General features: G+C 40.7%; 1 protein-coding gene across 8 annotated transcripts; it reads right to left on the bottom strand.

The window, feature by feature from the left end:
- Positions 1–227: 227 nt before the first annotated feature.
- Positions 228–22904, bottom strand: LOC119175808 (ras-related protein Rab-24). 8 transcript variants are annotated; one of them, XM_075876223.1, is made up of 8 exons: positions 22670–22904; positions 22122–22325; positions 21971–22039; positions 20435–20581; positions 15573–15723; positions 13379–13487; positions 6606–6668; positions 228–772 (listed from the first exon to the last, which is right to left on the bottom strand). In XM_075876223.1, exons 2-7 carry the CDS (start codon positions 22233–22235, stop codon positions 6665–6667), a joined length of 594 nt encoding a protein of 197 aa, XP_075732338.1. In that variant the 5' UTR covers positions 22236–22325; positions 22670–22904; the 3' UTR covers positions 228–772; positions 6606–6664. The 8 variants fall into 8 exon arrangements, with proteins under 8 accessions (XP_075732338.1, XP_075732339.1, XP_075732341.1 ...); XM_075876224.1 differs by having other exon boundaries at positions 228–769; XM_075876226.1 differs by lacking the exon at positions 13379–13487 and adding an exon at positions 9497–9512 and having other exon boundaries at positions 22670–22902.
- Between the last annotated feature and the right edge of the window lie 225 nt (positions 22905–23129).

The following is a 23129-nucleotide window of genomic DNA, read 5'->3' as shown; positions in this document are numbered from 1 at the left end:
CAAGTCATTGAAGCGGGGCTAAAGCTGGAAATTAAATATCACACATGACCTCACTGCAAACATGCAAAGCGGCGACGAAGCCCGCCTCGCAGCTCACAGTGCGTCGAAGGCAAAAGCGCACGCCTCGCTCGCCGACACGGGGCAAAGCGCACTTTCCGCTGTACTTGCGTCACTTGCTTGCGGCGAGTTATCTCGGTAGCACATGCACGCACAGCAAGGAGCATAAGTCGGACGAAATGATATGCAATTTATTGCGCCATTTCATACGAACATGTCATACATCAATTATAGAGAATGTTAAAAACGGCACTATGTACGCTGCAAATAAAATAATTGCGCCCCTTACATATTTTGGTCACCTTATGCGCTACATCGCATACTTTCCCACATGCAACCATTATAGTTAACCTCCTTAGTTATACACCAGCTTAAGAATTTCACTGGCTGGTTGGCAAGGCACATTTATATGCAACGTTAATTATGCATAAAAAAAAACAGATACACTACTTCACAAAACACTCGCGAAAAACTGTTTCGGAAATTCTTCCGATACTTCTTAAACATCCAAGGCACACCAGAGAGTCACATGAGCGTGAGTAAGGTCCCATTTGGCTTTTTCAATGTCCACTGAGACTAGAACAGTGCAGGCGCCGATGTTTGTCATTTCATGAAGACCACTTTATGCAGCACTTAATAGACCTTCAGGAAACCAGGGTTCAGCAGCAGCCTCCACCTTGAGAAGCTGGTTCTTCAAGCCTAAAGTTTGTGCCTGCTGGAAAAGAAAAAAAAAAGTACCAATATGCACAACAATCTTTTAAAACAGAATTCCTACTCCACCTTGTCACAAAATAGTCACAGAAGGCATTCATATGTGAAGCAATCTGTATGCATCTAGCATCCAACCAACACAAACATAAAAAGTGATATTAACATGTTATGCATTGACAGTGGCTAAAGAATACCAAGAGTACACATATGAAAAAATGTGCATGTGTGAGCACAAGTCCAGAAAGGAGGGGACGTTCCTTCGATATCACATCAGTACACTTATATCAGTAACTCCTCTATTTTTTTAACCCAGTGAGCGCTAAAGTCATTTAAGAACGACAACTCCTTTATTCTTAAATGAGGTCAAAAGTAAAGCATTTACAAAGCTAATTAAGTATCATTTCAAAATTTTAAAACACTTGCTTCCCAAACTTATATATTTTAGCTATTTTTCTGGTATCTACCATATTTGTGCAGACTAGAGTGGGCTTCACAGCCATTATAAGACTGTTGTTATTAAGCAAATACCCACATGACTGATTCCCCGTCACAACCTGCCATTCATTTGCTGACACTTCACCTATTGTCACATAAGACAACCCGTTCTTCACACTGCACCTTCCATTAAAAAAAAAAGGGGGGTGAAGGGTGTTCTAATAATGTTAGCATTCACTTTAATTAAAAGTGTGGTTACACTTTCTGCACCTTCTGACTACTGAATGGTCGCCATGATAGCTGGAATTGCTGTGTTTGCATCTGACACATTGACCTGTGACAGGAAACATGACAGAGGAGTAATATATTGATTGAATATTTGACTTCACTCCCTGTTTAATCTCATTTTGTATATGACTAGTAATCCCACTAATCCTTGAATGACCCTTGTAGCATAGTAGGCTAACAACACAACCACTTCAGGCTGTAACCACATCGATGACCTCAACTACAAAAAGTATTGGACCCACACTGATATTTATAGCGAGCATTTGCTAGTTTCCTGGTTGCCAGCAATTGCATGTGTTATGACAGTAATTTTTTTCAACTATTAAAAAATAAACGAGGGTCCCACACATCTTTACGCCACAACTTGATTTACTAACTACAAATCCTGGCATATATGCATGAGAGTGCAATTTTGAAACCCAGGGTGCACAAGAACGTTAAAACCTTATGAAGAAACAAATTGCACTTGTACACACTTTGTGCATATTCTTGTGCAAGCCTCTGTTTGCTACCTTTCAGCTCAGCATGAAATGGCTACACGTTCCATCGCCTTCCTTAAAATTAACTACAGTGCCACCGCAGCATCACCAGAGATATGGATCGCCGGCGGTGGCTACTATAACCGGCCGTCGACATTGCAAGATCCTTCTTTCACTATCCAGATGAGCGCAGCATCAGTATGCTTACCCGCTGCTGCTACAAAGTGAATAGACAGTCGTTATGTTTTCATGTGGGGATTCTTCCTTCCATCGACGCGACTCCCACACTCATTCATATTAAGATGTCATTTGGAGCCAAAATGCCAGTGCGACAATCTTCTGGAGCTAATATAGTAGTCACACGATGCACTTTCAGTCACAATTGAGTTTCTCCATCAAAATAGGCCTATTTGCTCAAGATGCAGATGGGAGTCAACTGAAGTTGACAGCTGCAGACTCCCAAGCGTTTTTTTTTTTTTTTGTCGTTTTTTTACAGACTGTATATATCAGCACCTGCTATTTTTAATGGACGTGCACTGAATAAAAGTAAAAAATTACAAAAGCGAAAACAGAATAACAAACTTTCACATGGCATTCAAGAAAGTAAACTCTTTATCACTCATAACAACAAATGTTTTACTAATACACGTATTTGCATGCTTTTTATATGAAGACCACTAATTACTTCATTGTACACTCAAACCTCATTATAACAAAGTTGCACCTTACAATAAAATAAGCTCGTTATATTCAAAAATTTATTATAAGGAGTATTCCGAACACTATCTATTGCAAGACTGTTTTTCAATCACTTTCTTAGAACCAATATTTTGTTATATCAGTCTATATTGAGGTTTGAGTGCAAACTTATTTTCATCTGAGAACAGCATAGAGGTCTCACAAAAAATAGTTTGACAATGATACTGTTTGCAGCATAGCAAGCTAAATGTGAATAATATGCTTTGGTTTTGGTGTTGGCAACTTTACTTGCAGGCAAAAATATTTTGGTGCCTGAGCCTCAAAGTGACTGCAATCTGGAAGCTACGCCTACAGTCCAGGCAAGGATGCCTAGCTTCTCCTCTAGTATGAGGGCTCAAACAAACTCTTTCCAGGTCAGCTTTGAGGGAGCTGGCAGGAGCAATTTGTTTGGGAGGCAGGAGGGAACCCTCACATCCCCACAGGATGCAATCTTGGGTAGCCAACTGACTTGAACTACAATTGCACACTTTGTATAGAATTCTCCAATGGTCAGAAAAGAAAAAGCCATTCCATGTGCCATTCCAATGAAGGAGTCTGTAAATAGTGAGGGTCATAGCCTGTGCCCTAGTCAGACTGTCGTCCAGCAGTGCACAGGCACGCTTAGAGTCTTCTTACAAATCGGTCATGTCATTGCATGAGTTCCCCGTCTCATCAGGGGCCACAGGGTTCAAGAGATGCTCCGCTCCTCCTGTTTCACAAAATTCCTCGAGTGGACGGGGACCCATACTATATACACGAAAAAACACGTTTTGGCATCTTTCATGAAGGGCCTTGGTCCTTGCAGACTGCCTTTTATCATGTCTGCCTAAAAGCATGTTAATGGGGAGTGGTTTGACTGTTAGTTGTCTGACCATTTACGGTAGCCTCGGGGCTCATATTGGCATTTAGATTTGGTCTATGTAGACTATTTCAAAAGAGAGATAACTGTGCAGTTCTGTGCTTCTTTTACCCCGTTCAGGGCATTATGTACACCTAGTTATGGTAGTTTTGTTGAGTTGGTGTATCAAGTCCTAGTGCCACCTTACATTCTTGGCAGATAATAGCATTTATTTTCACTTCGTAGACAAGTCAGAGATTGCAATATGAAAAAAAAAATATATAACGTACAGCTGATCAGAAAAACTTTGGGTCAGCTGGCCCACAATTTTCCTCCTCCATGCCCGTTACCAATTTTTACTATCATAACACATCCTCCTCCTTGCAGGATTCCACAGACCTGTTTTGCCACATTTAATGTTCATGTGCTTCAAGGTGTCCATTAATTTGCCCTTGCATTGCCAGCTACTACCCTTCTGGTTACCTCAATTTGTAGAGGAACCACTCCAAAGTTTTGATCCTCCAAACCAGGCCAAATTTTTCATCAACTAAGAAGTTTCTTTCAAAAAAAAAAATCGGCATGAATTTCCTTGTAGCTTTGTGCTACAAACAAGTGGCTGTCAATTTTTTCCTTGATAAGCTTGTTCGTTGATCTTTCTGTGTGTCTCTTCTTGTGCGCTGTATTGTTTTGTATATAAGTCATTTCAATAAAGCCTAATAAACATACAGAAAAAAGAACAGAAAGCAGTGCTTGGCATATGCAGGGTGCTGCAGATATCTCTAACCAGAGTTAAAAAATATGCCGATGCAACCTATGAAGACACGATCAATGCATGTTGACTGTTATTGCATGGTAAGTCGCACTATTTTTTGTTTTTGTTATTATTGGCTAATTAGGCATTTTTATTCACTAACTTTTGAAGCAATGAAGCGGGGAAATGATTCCCATAAAAAGGCAGTAGATCAGCTTGCAAAAAGTCTGAGTAAACATTTTTCCTAACTTTCTATCTGTTATGTATTGGTCCTTTTCTGCTTAGTACCAATGCCCACAAAATACAAAAAAATACCACGCGACAAGCCCACTTGTGTGCCTTTGTGTGCCATGATTGCAGGGCTTCCCAATGTTCTGCATGCAAACGACTATGGATCTTGGCCAGGTGTGCTGCCTTGACAGGACAGGGACGATGGGGGTGGCTGTGTGATGACGCATTTTGCTAGCGGCAATACAAGCAATAAACCTGCATCTCCTTATCGCTGTCATGAACAGTTGCAAGAAAAGCACACTGCTTGTATGCAGAACGTTGGGGAGTACTGCAATTACAGCGCACTAAAGTGTGCAAGCGGGCATGTCACATGGTATCTTTTTAGAGCTGAGCAAATAGCAAAATTTTGGGTGAAAATCGAATTAGAATAATCAAGTCTGAGTGAAAATTGAATCGAATAATTCTTGAACAGTTGTTGAATATTTCTTTAGTATTTTTCAAATACCTCAAGGTGAAATTAAAGAAAAAAGATTGCAGAGGATCCCTAAGCACATTATTATGAGACAGGAGCATAGTAGAGTTTATTTTGGCTATGATGGTGAAGTACTCAAGGGCTGGAGTTCCCTAGTTGTTTCATCAAGGATGAAGCGATGCAGGCACCGAATTTTATTCAGTATTTACATGATTTGTTGCAACCAAGGTAGTGTGGACAACACTTTACATGCCAAATAAAAAGACAATTTTTGCTCCACCTTGGCCAACTTCAACTTCTTTAGGCCCGATTGATTTGGCAGACAAGAGCACGCTCCCTTCAAATTTGATGTAGCTAATATGCCCTGTATACGTGAATGGATAAAAACATCTGAGATGTCAGATGTTCAAAATCTTCGTCCAATTCTTTCAGACTGTCTGGTTCGAAACGGCATTAATTAAAGCCCCCACTTCTGCCGTGTCGGTTCGAACAATCACTTTTGTGAGTATCTATTTACGGCCATAGCAGAGCCCTGAAGACAGCTTTTCTGCGATAGCAGAGTGTGATGCGGTGAAGCAAATTAAAAATATAAAGGGGCCACTGTAATGGTGCCATGCATCTCCACGTTGGAACCAGCGCTTTCTCTAGCAACTACATTTGCGACTATTGCAGAGTCTGAAAGGCAGGTCGTCGCAATGTGAAAGTGTGATGTGGTGAAGCATGTAAAAAAATCTGACTGCGCCATTGCCAATCTGACGCTGACTGTATTTGTTATCGGGAAGCTCGAACAGTTCAAATAGGAAAATTCTGGTATGAATCTAATCGAATAGCACACACTATTTGAAAAAATATTCGAAAGTTCGAATAATTGTACTTTGTATTTCACAGGCACCTGTAGTATGCAGAAAAGCATTAATAATTAACAGATATCAAGTTATAAATTGCCAGTTGGACATTTTGTACACCGATGAACAATTTTTGCCCATAAAAATTTTCTCTACGATTATGAACTCAAATGAGCTAATTAAACATGCTTAATTAACCAATTAATAAAGAACTAAAACTAGGGTGTCTTACTCCATGCGACAGAAAGCAAGCAACATGAATTTGGTTGTGTCGTGATGTAATGCGTTGATATTTTTCTAAACTCTGGCTGATGATAGCTGGAGCAACAGATGGGCCCAGTCTGCTTAACTGTAATGGCAGCAAGATTTCATGTGGTGGGCATGACCAAACAAATTTAATTCTATAATAATATGTGGGGTTTTACGTCCCAAAACCACAATAAGGTCATGAGAGATGCCGCAGTGGCGGACTCTGGAAGTTTTGGCCATCAGGTGTTCTATAGCGTGCACCAACATTGCACAGTACACGGGCCTCTACCACTTCGCCTCCAACAAAATGCGACCACTGCAGCTGGGATCGAACCCGTGATCTTCGAGTCAGTAGCCGAGCACTTTAGCCACCGAGCCACCGCGGCGGAAGAGCAAACAACTTTGCAAGAACTTCACACAGCATGTGAAACAAAAGTATTCAAATAGTTTGAAAAGATGGAAATAGATGTGGCATGATTTCGGTTAACATCGCACCACGCAAAAATCTTACGTTTGTTCCTTGATGGTGACATGGCCTCTATATGGTCCTTAGCAATTTGACAAAAGAGCTCAGCTGCAAAAAAAGAGAGAAAAAAAACATAACATTTTTAATGCAAGTTTAACTGTTTAACCATGCGTTTTAACTGCTCCACAGCAGTTGCTTATTCTGTTTTCACAAATTTCTCATTAATATAGTTTATATGGGTAAACCCAAACAAAGTCTTGTTTTCTATAATTTTGTACAGGAATGCTTCAGCCTTGACCTTCAGCTATCATATTAGGATCAAGCAGTACTTTTTTTTTCTTACCACAAATTCACATAACCCACTGAAAATAGTTCATTAAAAACGTTTTAAAAATATGATGTTCACATTTCCATGCAAACAGATTACCATATTTATTTGAACATCATGTAACTGAAAATTTTTCATGACTGAAATTGTTCAAGCTTAATACCTGTTTGTTTCTTTTGTGCACTTTTTCTCCTTAATGAAATATCTTCTCACGGTAAGAGTAGCTGTTTTCGGTACTATGAAATGATGAGTCACAAATAATAAATGAAATCATCTTTCCGTTAAACGTCTCTTTAAAGTTCTCACCTAAGCTTTCTCACTGAAGTGCTCAGCTCTTCCAGTTTTATTCACCAAAATTGCCCTTTCTGCCCCTCAATCTTCAATACCATACTGCCTGCTATTGCGATTTAAGCTTACCTACAGACATAACTTGTCACTGCCTCAAATCACTGTAATTTGAAACTTCAAAGAGGAACATGAGCTGCAAAAGAGTACGACGTTAGGCTAGTTCATGTAGTATAGTACGAAGTGCACGACAGGGTGTAAAACAAGGACGAAGAGAGAACGAACGACACCAGCGCTGGTGTTGTTTGTTCTGTCTTCATCTTTGTTTTACGCACTGTCGTGCACTTCAAAGGGATATAAAGTTGAGCACTACTAGTACGGTATACTTCTGAAATTAAAAAGTGACTGTTGTTAACATTGAGGAGCTGCTTGGTAAGTAAAAAAAAAATATGTAAAAACATAACTTGTGTGGTAATGATGTCTCAAAGCGGAAATGCAATATTAGCACGAAAAAAATGAACAAAAGTACAGAGGACTCATGCTTTACTTACTCGTCCTCACTCCTTTCATACTACACCATTTTCCTCTCACGTCATGAACCAGCTCACCAAATAAAATGCTTTATGATGCCCCGTAGTTTTCACACCAGCTTATCATGATGCCGCAGATTTTTACAGCATCTACATTATGGATCTCATGGTTGCGTATTGGTAAAGCAGAGTTAAATTGCATTCTAAAAACTCAACGTTGTACAATTTGGGAATGTTGTTTCAGCTAAAACATGCCAAGTATTACAAATTAGATCCCATTAAAGGGACAGAAAACACGGATTGAAATAACCCCACTAATGAAAAAAATTTTATTGTAATGGCTAAAAGAAAAGTTTATTTTTTCAGTAAACTTCGATTTATATTTTTAATCATTACAGTTGCAAAAAACTATCATTGGTGCCCCACGTGGAAAATAAGTGAAAATACATATGATCCCCATCACATTACCTTTTACTACTGTATGCAGTTAATGATTTCTATACATTGTTCAAATGCAGTGCACTTTTTTATTATAGTCTCTTCTAACATAATATGTGCAGATATGCCTTTGTTTGTACTGAGGAGAACAGGGATGCTGCCTTTATTTGGTGTATGATCCAATGCTCATGAGCAGCAGATTGAGAAGTGTTAGCGGAGGGCCTAGAAGCACACGTGGATAAACAGAAGTACCCGACGAGCAAAAGTTGATTTGATTGATATGTGGGATTTAACATCACAAAACCACCATATGATTACGAGAGACGCCGTAGTGGAGGGCTCCGGAAGTTTTAACGTGCACCCAAATCTGAGCACACGGGCCTACAACATTTCCGCCTCCATCGGAAATGCAGCCGCCACAGCCGGGATTCGAACCCGCGACCTGCGGGTCAGCAGCCGAGTACCTTAGCCACTAGACCACCGTGGCGGGGCTACGAGCAAAAGTGCATGGCTCACCAGGCCAGCAAAATATCTCCACATGCTTCGAGCGTTCGAAAAGCTTATTCTACTTACACTATGCATTAAAGAATGGTTGAACATATCAAAATGACGGTGGCTAACTACAGATGCACTCACTCCTGTGAAAGCAGAACATTGAGCATATGGACAGTTTGCAAGAAGAATATATCAGCGGCACTATCACTTCTCAGCATTGCTGGAAGAGAGACTCTTTTAGTGGCATCTTACACACACAAAAAAATTAGGCTTACAATATATCCAGGAACTTTTAGAATTAACCGCTGCAGGTTTAATTATTACTGAGCTAGAGCTTTGTGCTGCAATATAAAAAATCGGGCTGAGAAAAATTGGTTGTCGGTCTGTTTAATGTACAGTAGACTCCCAAACGGAACCTGAAGGGACCAGGAAAGTGTGTTTTGTTTAATAGGAGCTCTGTTTACAGAGGGATGACCAGGGATGGAGAACCGTTTACTGAGATTCTACTGTACTTGAAGTTGACATAAAATTCAGTATGAAAATATTTTACTTTACTTTTCTCCACCAATGATCAGCCTTTCACTACAAAACAAGTGAATTTCTCTTGCTCAAATTACTTAGCACATATAAAGTGATTTGAGTGCTACTGTGTAGTTTTCTTTTATTTGACTTGGGATATGAAGGCCACATCATACACACTATATAGACAAAATTACGAAACAAGGTACTTCTTATGTCTCGTAACTATCTTCTACACCTTACAACCTTACAATAAAGAGTACACACCCCAAGACCACACTTTAGAAAAGTCAGTATACTAGAACAGTTAAAACACATTACTTCATGCAGGGCCAACTAACCTGCAGTCCATCATTCCTAGTGAAGGCCAGCATTTTCAATGAGAAAAAGAAAAGCAAAAAATATACATGGTTTCAACCACGCAATTCTTCTCTGGCAAATCTGCTAGTTAATCACAACAGGTAAGTTAAATACCACAGCTAAGCTTGACTACAAGAAAATCATGGTTTACCGATCTGTGTTTATTTATCACACCAGTGTCTCATAATAAAAAACAGCATGACTAAGCTGAAAACGAATACCACACAAGTACTCTTCTTGTCGAAAATTTAAGTGCAGCTATCGTTGGTGTGATGACAGCTGTCTTTTGTCATCCGTCTTCAGCATAAACCTGTAAATTAGTAAATTAAACAATCCAATTTTGTGGTAGCATAATAACAAGCACCTATTTGCATGTTCAACAAATTGCATTGGTGTGCACAAGGGTGCCCTGGTGCACCACTTCATCCTATCCACATTGTACCTGATTGGCCTAATTTGCACCTGCACAATTTGTCAAAGTTACCATAAGTCAAATAATATTATTTTGGGCAAGCATAGGTTTACAACAGCCCTGGAATCGGATAATACTCCTGCTTGAGATATATATTGCTGCTCAGTAACCAAAAGCTCAATGCGATTTATGCTGTGACCCACAAGCTTGCATAATGGCATTATACCTGACCGTTACTTGCAGTGTAGCGCATTCTCATAGCTCATAGGCAAGACCACTGAGAATTGGTTGCGACCACAGAACAATAAAAATTTTGGAGGTGATATGCTACGATATGCTGTGACTGCAAAAAGGTGTTAATACAAACCTTATGCGACCACCAGCTCTGCAGTTTTCCAATAATTAATCGAACAATATCACTGAAATTCTGTCAGAGCTGGCTACTAAGGTTTTAGAGGAGGGCTGCACAATGTGTGACCTTTTAGAGGTTTTGCAGCATGAAGGAATGTTCCACAGAGAGGCCAATATTCTTAAGATAACTAAAAGCACACATAACGTGTTTAGCCCACAGTAGAAACAAATCTATCCAGAGTAGAATTCACCCAGGCCCTGTCCGATATGAAATGAACGTTTACCTTCCAAAATATCAAAATTTATTTGCTTTGTTTTATAATGATTAAAAACTGCTCAGTATCCAATGGGCAGTGTGAGTCGGAAGATGTAGTTTTGAGATCACCATACTGAAAGACCAGTGCACTTCTGAAAAGAATAGTCAATTTTGTTTTTGCACCCATTCTTGTCTGAATGTGCGATATGCATTCCAGCTTGCAAATTATAGCATCTCCATATGGCTATGATGCTTGAACTGCACAGAATACCTTGCTACATAAAAATAGAGGCATGGCAGGCTGCTGCACAAGTTTTGAAATATGTCAATTTTAGAGAAAAGAAATTTGTACTTAGACGAACTACTGATTCTGACTCAGAAAAGGCTGCAGGCTTCAAATACCACAAAAAGAAAAATTTATTTTTTCAATATTTTTGCTTACCCTGTCCCCTTAAGGGGAGATGCTACTCGAAGGCACTTTTTTTTTAATATTCACCCTAGAGCAATGAAACTTGAGCTGTTTATGGAACTTTTTATGCCGATTTCAAGTATGTAATTAGTTTTCTTGCAAGTTACACACTTGTGGCTCTGCAACATCACAAAGTGAAAACTTTAACCCTTTTGCCCCCCTCTTTTCATCCCTAAACTTCTGTAATTTTTTATAATTCATAGCTCATAATGCTTCAAATAAAGTGTAGAGTGCAAATAACTAATTAGAAAGCACACACAAAATATGTAATATGTGTGAAAAATAAAATACGTAAAAAGTCCATATTTCACCTACCCTAGTAAAGGTATACATACAATTTTTTTTATTATACAATCAAATATAAAAATTTAAACTAGATAATTGCATTCGCCATACTTTGAAAAAAATTTGGGCGAAATTACATGCAGATCCGAGCACTAGAAGTGCCTGAAAAAGAAGGGGCACACTGGAAAAACTGGCAAAATTTGTGTTTTGAGAAAAACGAGTTTTAAAGTTAAAATTGAGTTTTTATTCTTGAAAGATATTAAATTAGATGAAATTTGCACACCAAAAAGAACAATCCTTCTTGTAGTGGCCACTGCGACTAAAATACGCCAGCACCATGAGTTTGTCCCTCTCGGCTTTTTCGAGCCAACTCTTCACAGACATTTCGCTCACAGACAGGGCCATGAAATGCTTGCCAAACTTCTGCTCCATCTGGCAGAGCCTTGTGCCAACTGCAAGCTAGGAAGAAGTTTGACAGGACTGCGAAATCCAAACTAAGTCCAGTGTCATGCCATTTTGCAGCCATGCTTGTGCCACATACCGTCGTACATAATGGCAATGTCGTCCCTGCTAAGTTCTCTCACTGCGAGCTCTTTCGACCTCTCAAGATTGGCACTGACACCATCCATTGCCACATCAAGAACTTTCCGGCTGACGGGTGTGAATGACTTTTGATGCATTGGCTTTTGCAAGCCAACAACTGCCACAAATCGGACCAGCTGCTCGTAGCCTATTCCTACAGAGCGCACCGCACAACAGCTTTCACTTGAAAGCGATGATTTTTTTCATTCATAATGGAGATAATTACACGAGAAAAGCATTGTTCAGCTGCGCTGCCCAACAAGACATGGACCCCGCAAATAGGTTTCACAGCACATACAGGCGCGCAGCGGCCAATGGCGGTCCCCGATTCATACCATGTAATAAGCCAGTCGTGGCGCTAAAAAAACACGCAGAAGAGTGCTTCTTTTTATTATTTCTTGCTCTGCATCAGCGAGAGAAACTGTTGGTATTTGAAGAGTGAGGCTCGAATCTTCGACTCATGCGATCAACAATGGCGAGCGGCGGCGCATTATCGGCAGCAAGGTGCTCGAAGACTGCACACTTTTGACCTTTAATAGGCACCTTGTGCTCTTTACATGCAATTTTTAAGCATTTCCAGTTAGGTCTCAACCTGTATTATTTTTTTCATAACAGTAGAGCTACTAATCTTATCAAAACAGGTGAAAATAAAAAATCGGTAATTTTGAAAAAAACACGCATTTTTCATCCCGCATCTCCCCTTAAATCGTCAAAATTTTGTGAAATGCCACTAATGATTCAATAGATTATTTGTGTAGCCAATTAATTCCAGCACATGCCCTGCATTCAAGTGCAATGCAGTACTTTTACAGATATTGTGAGGATTGCAGCCACAGAGATTCTCAGGTGAAAAGAGAAAAATTGTGCACATGATGCATGCTGCATACGCTGTGGCAGGCCTGGATATCCTCAAGTAACTTGGGCTAAGAATGCAGGAACGTGGGCCCCTCTTACGCCGGTGCCTACATCATGGAGCCAAAGGAGCGTTTCGGGAAGAACAGCATTTACATTGATTTGTGGGGTTTAACGTCCCAGAACAGCATTTACAGGAGAGGCAACGTCATGCCGGTTGTTCCAATGCTTGCGGGAAAACACTGGCCAGGCTGAATACTCCAAGAGTCATGAGAGCTGGCGAGTGCTGCCAGGAACGTTTAGAGTTCCCTTTAAAGCGAGTGAAAATTCTTCAGGGGTACAGCTTTTGCGGGACCATAACTTAGAATGCATGCTCCACGTGACTCGAGAGACACATCCAAGGCTGATATAAGGTGCTAGACAAGGCATGCACCTCTAGCAGCTGACATAGCTGCCGAACGCAACAACGACAACAATGGGATGCTCAGGATGCCAGCATCAGTACCATGAACGCTGCAGTAACGAAACATGATCCAAAGCAAGATGACAAGATGGAAGACAAAGAGAAAAAGAAAAAAGACAAGACAAATGGCAAGAAGAATGAGAATGGAGGCATTAACAGAAGTGGGCTAGGAGAATGCAGAAAAAAAAAATGCCTGTGACAGTAGGTGGCAGCACCCAATGACAAGCTGCTGGGTACACTTTCCTGAGCAACATCGGGAAGGGCGACCAAGTCGGCATCTAAACTCGGGAATGGTTTAGGACCTGCAAGATCCCAGAAGAAAATCAAGTTTGGGGCCCACAGGTGCCTGCAAGCACACATTGTTACACTACACTAGCGGGATCGCTGCCGTTAGTGTTTATGGGAGCCCAGCATGGAAATGATGGGTAGTAGATGGATTCGTCTCATCTTCATTTCTTTGGCTTCATTCGGCCTGAATCTATTTCACCACAAGAAGTTCAGCAAAGGTTTAACAGTTACGCTTCACCACTTTGGACTTTTTAAGCTCACTGATTCAAGTCAAGTCACTAAGTAAGTTCACAACAGTCCTTTCTTTCATTCAAAACAAAACCAAAACACAGCAATAAACAAAGCCGCACGTGCATTCAAAGCCTGCTAGCACGAAGACTAGGTAAAGCCATGAACTACCCAACATTCCCTTGGTAGCAGAATGATCGCAGCACTGGAATTCCCTCTAGTTAATCTTAGAAAACTCTATGCCTGCAAGACCTCAAATCCTGAGCTGCACCACCGGATCTGCTACATCTTGTCTTATCCATGTTTCGTGTATAGCTCCCAAGGTTTCACTGCAGGCGAGGGCGCAAAGGGTTGTCGTGGGCCAAATGCCTATACGGAGGCGAGGGTAGCGCAGATGGCTGCCGGAAAACACTGAGGAGAAGACAAAGTACTTGTGGGTGCATGCATGGGTGCAACAGCCGCAATAGAATTTGCAGCAATTTTTGGAGCAGCAAAATGTTACTTCTGGAGCACTAAAATCCAAATTTGCAGCAGGTTAGAGGGAAAAAAACCATTAATATTTTATAACTAAAGACTAAATTTAGAGCAATGAAAAAGAAAGCTTACGTTTGGAAAAATATGTACAAATCATTTAACATCCCCTAAATCACGCAGAGTGAACATCAGCACTGCTATTTTACTAAAAGTAGTATTTTGAACCACCCCACTCAGCAAACAATGATAAAGTCTGCATTAGCATTTGCCCCACCTGTAAAATCCTTTGACTGACTCTGAGGGTTTTTATGTAGATCTACCAAACTGGCGACCTCAAAATTCGGGAGATCAGTCAAACTGAGGAGTAGGGGTGGCGGAAAAAAAATGACACACAGTTTTGTTAGATTTTTTTTAGGGCTACGTAAATGTCCTACAGTGCTCCAAATGATTTACTAGTAACTTTTTCTGACGTCAGCAATCATATTAGTACTCACAATTATGCGGCTTATACATGCATGAGTGTGAACAAAGTGTGCTGTATCTCGTGACTAGTGCTAACAGCCCCTTCAAATATTAAAACGCCTTTCCGCAGGCCACCGCATTACAGCGGCGAAAGTGACTTAAGTACGTTCTGCACAAGTTAGTACAAGGCGAAGAAATTTTCGAACTGCCACACCCCCTCCCCACCTCCCCTTTTTTCTTTCATGATGGGATTGCGTTTAGGGCACGACAGCAATTTCAGCCAATTTTATGGCTTTCGCACAGCTCGGCGCTAAAATGGGGAAGTGTATCAAATCGGCACAATTGGCGCAGCTGTTGCACTCCTGTGTGTAGCATGCGTGCCATGACCAGGGTTCTGCTAGATGTTGCCGCGCGCTGCTGGCTGTGGCGGGCATGGCTGCAATGGCTTGGATCGAGACTGCAGAAGCATTTCAGACTTCCACAATATATAGACACACCAAACACAAATTTGCCAATTCCTTGATGTTCTGCATAAAGCCCAGTACAATAGCATCCCACACTTCATGAAGACCGTACACAGTGCAATCAAGGAGCACGTCTTTTTTTTTGTCAGGCAGAAGGGCATTGCGATAAGTGTACTATTGGAGTGGAGCAAGTAGGTCAGCATGTGGGCATGAGGGGCTGTAGGTGAACTATGCATGCCCTCCTCAAGTCAACCTGACCGGAACCACTGGGGCTCTTCTTCCACGCCAGTAACTTTTTTATTTGCAAGGCTCCCTTATAAGAACGAAGGAAAAAAGAAAAAGAAATGGACTGCCAATATCATACACCAGTACTACAAAGAACCTTAAAATAGAATATGTAGTCATAATAATAACAATAAGAAACTAAGGTTCAAGAGTCAAATAAACTTGCAATAAAGAATTAACACTTACCAATGCCTTCTCCTGTCTTGCTAGAAGTTTCAAACATTTTGGCCCCAATGTCATCAGCATAATCCTGCACATCGTGATAACTGATTGCCCTGAATTTGCCTTCTTCTTTGATTAAATCATTCTTAGTGCCACAAAGGAAGATTTGGCACTTCTGAAAAAAAATATATGACGCTTTAATTACTACACTTGGATACACTTCTGTACCATGATAATGTTAAGGATGACAATTTTAGCTAAATTGAGTGGCTTTTTCATACACTGAAGCACATAACTGAAATGATGGGTACAGGACAGAGAGTACACACAAGCGCTAACTTTTAACAATGGTTTAATGGAAGCTGGATAAAAAAATGTATACATAAAAATTGTTGACGCTCAGGCATGTGCAAATGTACAGACATCAAGAAATGACAATTCTTTTCTAGATAATGACAACGATCATGCTCCGACGGATTCTTGGCCTAGCTTAAGTATGGTAGGCAATTAAACAATAAACCTTTGTTGAGTGACTTGCTCACTCTCAGTGGCCTTTTTCTTTCACAACAATATCTGCTTCAGCATGCTTAACTTTTTACAGTGGTGAATCAATGGGAAACTTGTTCTGATATTAGAAGGGCTTTTTGAAAGATGTCCACAGAAAAAAATGGCTTGACTGATCGAATAACAGTCTACATGATAAGAGAAGGAGAAAGTGTATTTTATTTGAAAGCCTTGCAAATATTTATGCACAATAGCTCAGTACTTCAAGCTTGTCAACATTGAAATAATGCCTCAATTCTGCTAATGTATAGGAAAGAAAATTGTAAATAATTTAAATATTAGACTCCCATTAGGTGACCTTTGATGTTGTATAAGTCATTCATAAAAGTGATTTCCCATTGAACACTTCACTCTAGTCAAGTGAAAGAATGGAGGCTTCAGGACAATGCATTCCATCCACATCCAAAAAGCCAACTGATAAATCTTTAGAGAACAACTAACTTCTATACATTACTTTCAAGGATAACAAATAGGTGTTTCTTTCTGTAGAGATAACTGCAGTCATGGAAGCATTTCATAGAGAAGTAGTACAAGGAAGCATCTAAGCGAATAGTTGTGAATATTACTCAGCTACCTCAATTTTCCAAAAGCGGAAGAATACCATTTTCTAAACGCACTCAAGCACTGCCATCTTGGACTGATAAAATTGAAGTTTAGTATTCGTATCAAATAGACAAACAGTGCTACAACGAACTCACCTGCACGAAATCGCTTTCAACGTTTCACGACTACGATCATTACATATTGTGACATAAAAAATCTACAAAACATGAGTCGAAAAAAAAATTATGTATAAATGGGTCAGGTAAGGAGAGAGCAGAAAGGAGCCGGAGTCAAAATCAATGGTAAATATATCAATACCCATGGTTTGCAGTGACACTCTCCAGACACAATCTTTTTCGTTCTTCTTGTTCCGTGCTGTTTTATTTTAACACGAAAGTGTTTTATGCCGTGGTCCACCACGGCTCCACTGATCTATTTCCGCCAATGATATGACGTAGTAAAATACAAATTTAGAGATTACAAAGAACAAAAACACGAAAAATTTCCACAGCAGGCTGCCGAAGTAGCGACCTTTCACTTTGTAGTTCGCAACACATACCACTATGCCACGGAGCGCACGTTGTCAAGCTTGCTAACGGCAAGCCATTTATATACACTATATATACCACTAGTGGTTGTCAGAGCTTCTCAACTTCACCACGTTTTCGCCATCAGTAACGAGATGGCGCAACGGCCTAGCATTGGACACCTCTCACGTCTCTCTAAGCGCGCGTCTCCACAGCGCATGGTCTCTTGGGCTGCGCACGCGCTTATCAGATCAGACTCGTGATTCAGGAGAGTACGAAGGTCACTTCGCTCGCTGCCGCGTTTATGAAAGGGGCACGCTTCTCACATACGATGAAGTAACAGTTGTTCACGCTCATCCTCTGTAAACTAGTGCATTGGTTTCGTGCGTCTCTTTCTTTCTGTTTGAGCAGCGGGCTTGAACGAACAACTGAGACAGTTGTTCGTCCACGCTCGTGCTGTGTACGCTCATTTCTTGTGTGCTTTCTGCACTAGGTGAGCGCTGTCATTTTCGAGCTGCTTGCCATTCCTTGCACGAAATTGCAATTTGTTGCTGCAGCATTCATTCCTTTGCCGTTGTGGTGAAACAATGCAAAATAAATACTCTACTACCTCTGTGAGGACACGTTTCACTTTCGTGTTATACCAATCTCTAAAAAAAAGAGAGAGATCAGCCATGTTTTTTTTTTACAATGACATTGCCCTGTTTAGCAATGACAGATCTAAATTGCAATAAATGAACAATGTTCTTATTTAGTAGAGTGTAAAATTTAGGCTGAAGATTATGAGGAGACAAAGGTAATAATCTAATTAGCTTTAAAAAATGAGTAAAAATTTGTGCTTTACCATTAGCCACCAAAACTTGTGCTTCCTAGTGCTTTCTGTGCTCACGCAATCACTCTGGGAGAATCGTTTAGCCTCATGATAGTTAGGTGCCTAACCTTCTCGCAAGATGCCAGCCGAGGGTCCTGCTGCCCCAAAATACCCTGCTAGCTGCTGACTGTAGTTATATGTGCAAAATTTAGCATGTATGCAACTTTCGGCAAAAAATCGAGACAATGCTAATTTCCCTTGCTTGCCACGAGTCCACTGGTTTGCTGCGAGACATTAAAAAGAAACAATTTACAGTTACGCTGCAAAGAGCACCACAGTAGAGCATTGAGTTTTCCCATTTTGTCGTAGCACTAAAAACTGGAAAAAAAAATTCCGTTTTCCTCTTCAGGCCTTTCTGGCATCCCCAATGCCATGCACAACATTGGAAATTTGTATCTGAGATGCCATCAAAAACAGACTTTGTGATTAGATAACAACCAGCAGCTTCTGAGATAACAACCAGCAGCTTCTGGTTTACAAACAGGCGCACTCGCTTCCTTGCCACTGGTCTTTCTCATCGTATTGCTCGCATATGTGCACTTGAAAATCAGTAACTATGCCACATAGCATAAAAGCTAAATCACTAGCATTTCGACACAGTTGTGCCTAGTGGCCTGATTTGCAGCGTGAACTAAATTAGGCAATGTGACTACATAGTATATACATGCAGTACTTGGCTGCAAAAACACAGACTAAAAAAACGAAAAATTGGGGGGCCCTTGAGCTTCGCCTTTAATAGTTAAACAAGATAGTGATATTTTGTTCTTTGTACATACTTCAACCACTTACAGATCTTTTTTATCAACCACTTAGTGCACACTTTTATAGTACATATGATGTTACTTGAGAATTTTGAATTGTGGATTACTACAATGTAATCAATAAAGTTGAAAAAGGCTTGTATCGGTGAAGCTTTCATATATGACTGCATTCGATGTAACAAATAGCATGCTTAAAACCACTAGCAATTGTGCAGGTGAAATATTTTCAAACTATTTATGCACCCACTACATGGTCTTAAAGGAATACGTGCAGTAACGCGTGTGTCTTTTGTAATGGGTGGCCGGCTTTAAACCACGAAGTCTTCATGAAAATCACATGTTCCGAGGCTTGATGGCGATGTAAGCCTGTACCGTGCAATATTACTCTGATATTACATGTTGTACTGCAAAGCTTGCACGCAGGATGCATGAGTCCGTAAAGCATGAACATTATTTTTACTGCATTTCCAAGCAGAAGTTATTTTCGCTATTTCTAGGCAGACGTGTGGTTATGAGGTAGAACCTCTGCTTGCCACGCAAATGGCCTGGGTTCGATCCTCACTCAAAGCCAGAATTTTTTATTATTTATTTTATTTGCAGCTTTCCAGATTTTTCTATCACAGACAAGATCATGATCTTTCGCACACAAGCAACAACGCTCACACCGACACTTCGGAGAAACGAGCTGTAACGCTATCGCATTAAGACGCAACTCCTGCTACCTTGTGCGATGCCTGGCTTGAGTGAATTGGAGTTACCGCAAACTCAAAGCTTGATAATGTGACAAAAGTCTATACTGAAACATGGTCACTAATAGTGGCCTTCATATTTAGCGTGGGTTTATTTACACAGTTTTTAGAAAGCTCGGAGCAGATCAATGCTCAATAAGAGGATTTCGATGAATATTATCTGCTCACTAGAGGCCACAATAGAAGAGACAAAGCTACCCTCAGAGCTGGTAGCTATGCTATGTGGCCAACTTAGCACTTCTATAACTACAGTGTCCCATAAAACTGCATTAATGTGTTGTGTACAGCAAATAAACTGAAGAACACAGCCAAAAGAGAGTAGGATGGCTTCTGTTGAAGCAAATTAGGCAAGTTTAATACACTTGTGCATTGGCTAAAGCAAATGCGCAAGGACAGAGGAAAGTACAACACAGGCGATAAACTTTCCACATGTTTATTCTAAAGAGCAGGAGGACCTAGACGGCGCATGTGAGAGCATAAAGATAAATGGTCAGCTCACAGTAAAATCTTTACAGTACCCTCACTTCTCTCGTTGTGAACAGCTACAGAAGAAGCAATAAAGCTCCGCTAAGTGAAATTTTTCCCCAACAGCAGCAAACTAAAAGCATACAGTCCACTTTGATGTGAAGCTGTACATGTACCACTGTAATGTTCTTAAAAGATGGAAACTAATGAAACACTTCAAATTAATCAAAGTCGTTTTCAAATCCATCCCTCAATTTCCTGTCCCCAGCCAAGGTGTCCAACGTTGCTGCTCAGAAGGAGAGAGGATGTTCGATCACCAGAAAGGATATTATGCACAACTATTCTCCTATGCATCTTAAATTAATAAAGCCAGAAAAAAACTCAACAGCACAACAGCAGAGTTCACCTCTTCATGCTTGCGCAGTTCCTCCACCCAGAACTTGGCCTTCTGGTAGCTTTCACGGTCAGTGAGGTCAAAGCACACAATAGCAGCACCAGCTCCTCGATAGTAGATTCGGCTCATAGCCTCATACCTCTCACTGCCAGCCGTATCCTTTAAAATAAGAAGAAGTCATCATAGTACTCCCTCCTTAGAAAGGAGCAATTAGCCACACAATACAGAACACATCTTCTACCAGCTATCAAAATATTGCTTACAGAAGCAAGCAATGATAGTGTGCCCCTATCAAGAAAATATGAATGACACATCCAGTTGGCATTGACAATTTCACATTGGTATGACAACAGGAGAAATAACAGTCCAGAATCAAGAAACTGCACAAGGCTTGAATTTATTTCATGTGCCAAAACCATGGAACTATCATTATAATGTGCAAATAATTAATTACTCTTTTATACCTACAAACAAATTTCAGTGACTTACATTGACTTTATAGAGATATTAAAGCAGATGAAAATGCATCTTTTCTATGAGTGACCTTCAAATTACTATGCGTCTGATGTTATACTGACAGAGCTACAATGGAGCATGCTACCTGTTCCACTTTGCTATATATTTATGTGTGTATAAATCCTTGGGAGTGTTAGCTAGTGCCACTTGTATCCAAGCCAGGAAGTGCGGAAAGCTCTTTTTGCATAGGATGTACAATTTGAAGGTTGTAGGTTAGGATGCCACTGACGGAAAAAGGCGCTTTTTCGACCACTTTAGTTTTTTTCTCCTTAGGTCATAAATATAATACATTTAAAAAGCAACAAATAGTGTCTCCAATGCTTTCCTTGGATTAATTGCCAGTTTGTTCAATTAGTTATGCATAAAATCTAATGTAGCAAAAAAAAGAGAAAAAAAAAACAGTACTGCTCCTCGCTGGCCATGAGCGCTAACAGGTGCTACAGCCGTTACTTGCATCATAGATGGTGTAAAATCAAACGCGTGATTCACAACACTTTGCAGAAATGCATAACCATTTTTACTTTATTTTTAACAGCACCATTCAAGTATTGATACAATTGGGGTTTGAGGCTGTTCACCAGGCACTTACATCTTCCTGCTCATACTGCTTTTGATAGCACACTCAGTTAGGTATTATGTCTCATTCGTGCTGACAATAATCCCCAGCTATTAACCTAGATACTTGCTGTCATAATCCTGTAGCACTAAAAGAAACAGGTAACTTAACACACAAAGGCAGTTGCTTTATATAATCTTTTCTGTCTATTAACGGAGAGGAGACTAATTTTACAGTTTTGTAAGATTAGCCTCTATAATTTCTCTGTAAGTTTTATAATATTACAGTTCTGGTGTAAGTGCTGTAAAGATAATGTCATAAAAAGTCAGTAAAATAACAAAATGTCATGTGTATATCCCAAATAAAGATCACTAAAATGTAGCGAAATTGCTTTTTACAAGAAGTTGGTTCAGTTAAACAAGTCGCACGACCATTTCGTCTTCGTCACGACACAAGCCAGCCGGTGTAGCACTTACCCAAATTCCAAGGGTGATTTTGCGATTTCGCACGGCGATCTGCTTTGCACCATAAGCAGCGCCTATTGTCTGCAAAATCGATGACATGTATTCAGTAACTGTAAGAGGCAGGCACGCTGCCTGTGTGCGGCACAAAAATCTACTCACTCACATTTTGATAAGGAGTAGACGCATCGAAACGGTCGTAGAGGTAGCGCTCGACGAGGCTTGTCTTGCCACCGTACTCTTTTCCTAGGAGAACCACTTTTAGATCCACATGACTCATGGCTTTGAAAACGCGGTAAGAGATCCAAATGTAAGACACTGTTGACCCAGCAACGCTTCCTTTTCATTCAATAGCACATGACGTCGCAACCTGCTCAAAGAAAAATAAAGAGAAATCAAGTGCACCTGCACCGAGGTGTGGTCGAGCTAGATTTCACTGATGTAAATTTAGCTTAGCTGCATGGCAGCTACGTTTGCCGTTACGGACAGCAAGAAGCAACATGTTTAACATCAGTGATCTAAATAAACAAACAGGCACACTTGCGAAAACTTGTACGGACAACACGTCGGCAGGTGTCAAAACCGGCTCGACAGCTTCGATCAACGAAAACAATGGTTCACGTGCACGAGCGAGGGCACACATAACGTCGCTGTCGAAGTTGAGCCTGTGGGTCCATTAGTTTACAAGCCCGCAACTCCAGCCGAGCAACTTACTCGTGAAACTCATGAGGCCACTTCCAGGTTACATCGGCTCAAGAGAACTACCGGGAGGTGAAACATATTTGCCTTCAAACGCGGATCCTTAAAAAAATCGCGTAATTTTTATTCCTGATAATATATGCGTTTGTTTGCAAAACTTTGTCGCTGTTTCTACGTGGAACCCCTCGATTACGTGACCAAACGCTTCCAGCCTAATTCCAACTGCGACTCCAGCCACTCCAGCTCTCAAGTTCAAGTGCTCACCTGTAGGGGGCAAAAAAATCAACCACGGCTAGAGGTGTGCGTCGACTGGTCGGCGCGCCGCCGCTGATAGTTTTTGCCACGCCGCCGCCGCGAACTGATCGGCGCGCCGCCGCCGCCGCCGCCGCCGACGTTTTTCATCGGCGCAATCGGTGCGCCATTTATGCGCCAGTACTGACTTTTCACAGATTTGTCTTCTTTTTCATCTTGATTT

This window comes from Rhipicephalus microplus, chromosome X, assembly GCF_043290135.1.
Source record: "Rhipicephalus microplus isolate Deutch F79 chromosome X, USDA_Rmic, whole genome shotgun sequence".
Taxonomy (NCBI): Eukaryota; Metazoa; Arthropoda; class Arachnida; order Ixodida; family Ixodidae; genus Rhipicephalus; species Rhipicephalus microplus.
Note: the sequence above shows the minus strand (reverse complement) of the source record. Positions and strands in the feature narration are given on the sequence as shown.

Bases quoted from the DNA above. Each gene is read 5' to 3' on its own strand.
- LOC119175808 (XM_037426789.2), bottom strand. From the start codon at position 22,235: ATGAGTCATGTGGATCTAAAAGTGGTTCTCCTAGGAAAAGAGTACGGT. The intron at 20,582-21,970 runs GTAAGTGCTACA...CTTATTTTAAAG, and splicing joins AAATCACCCTTGGAATTTGG to GATACGGCTGGCAGTGAGAG. The intron at 773-6,605 runs GTAAGATTTTTG...TTTCTTTTCCAG, and splicing joins GTCACCATCAAGGAACAAAC to CAGGCACAAACTTTAGGCTT.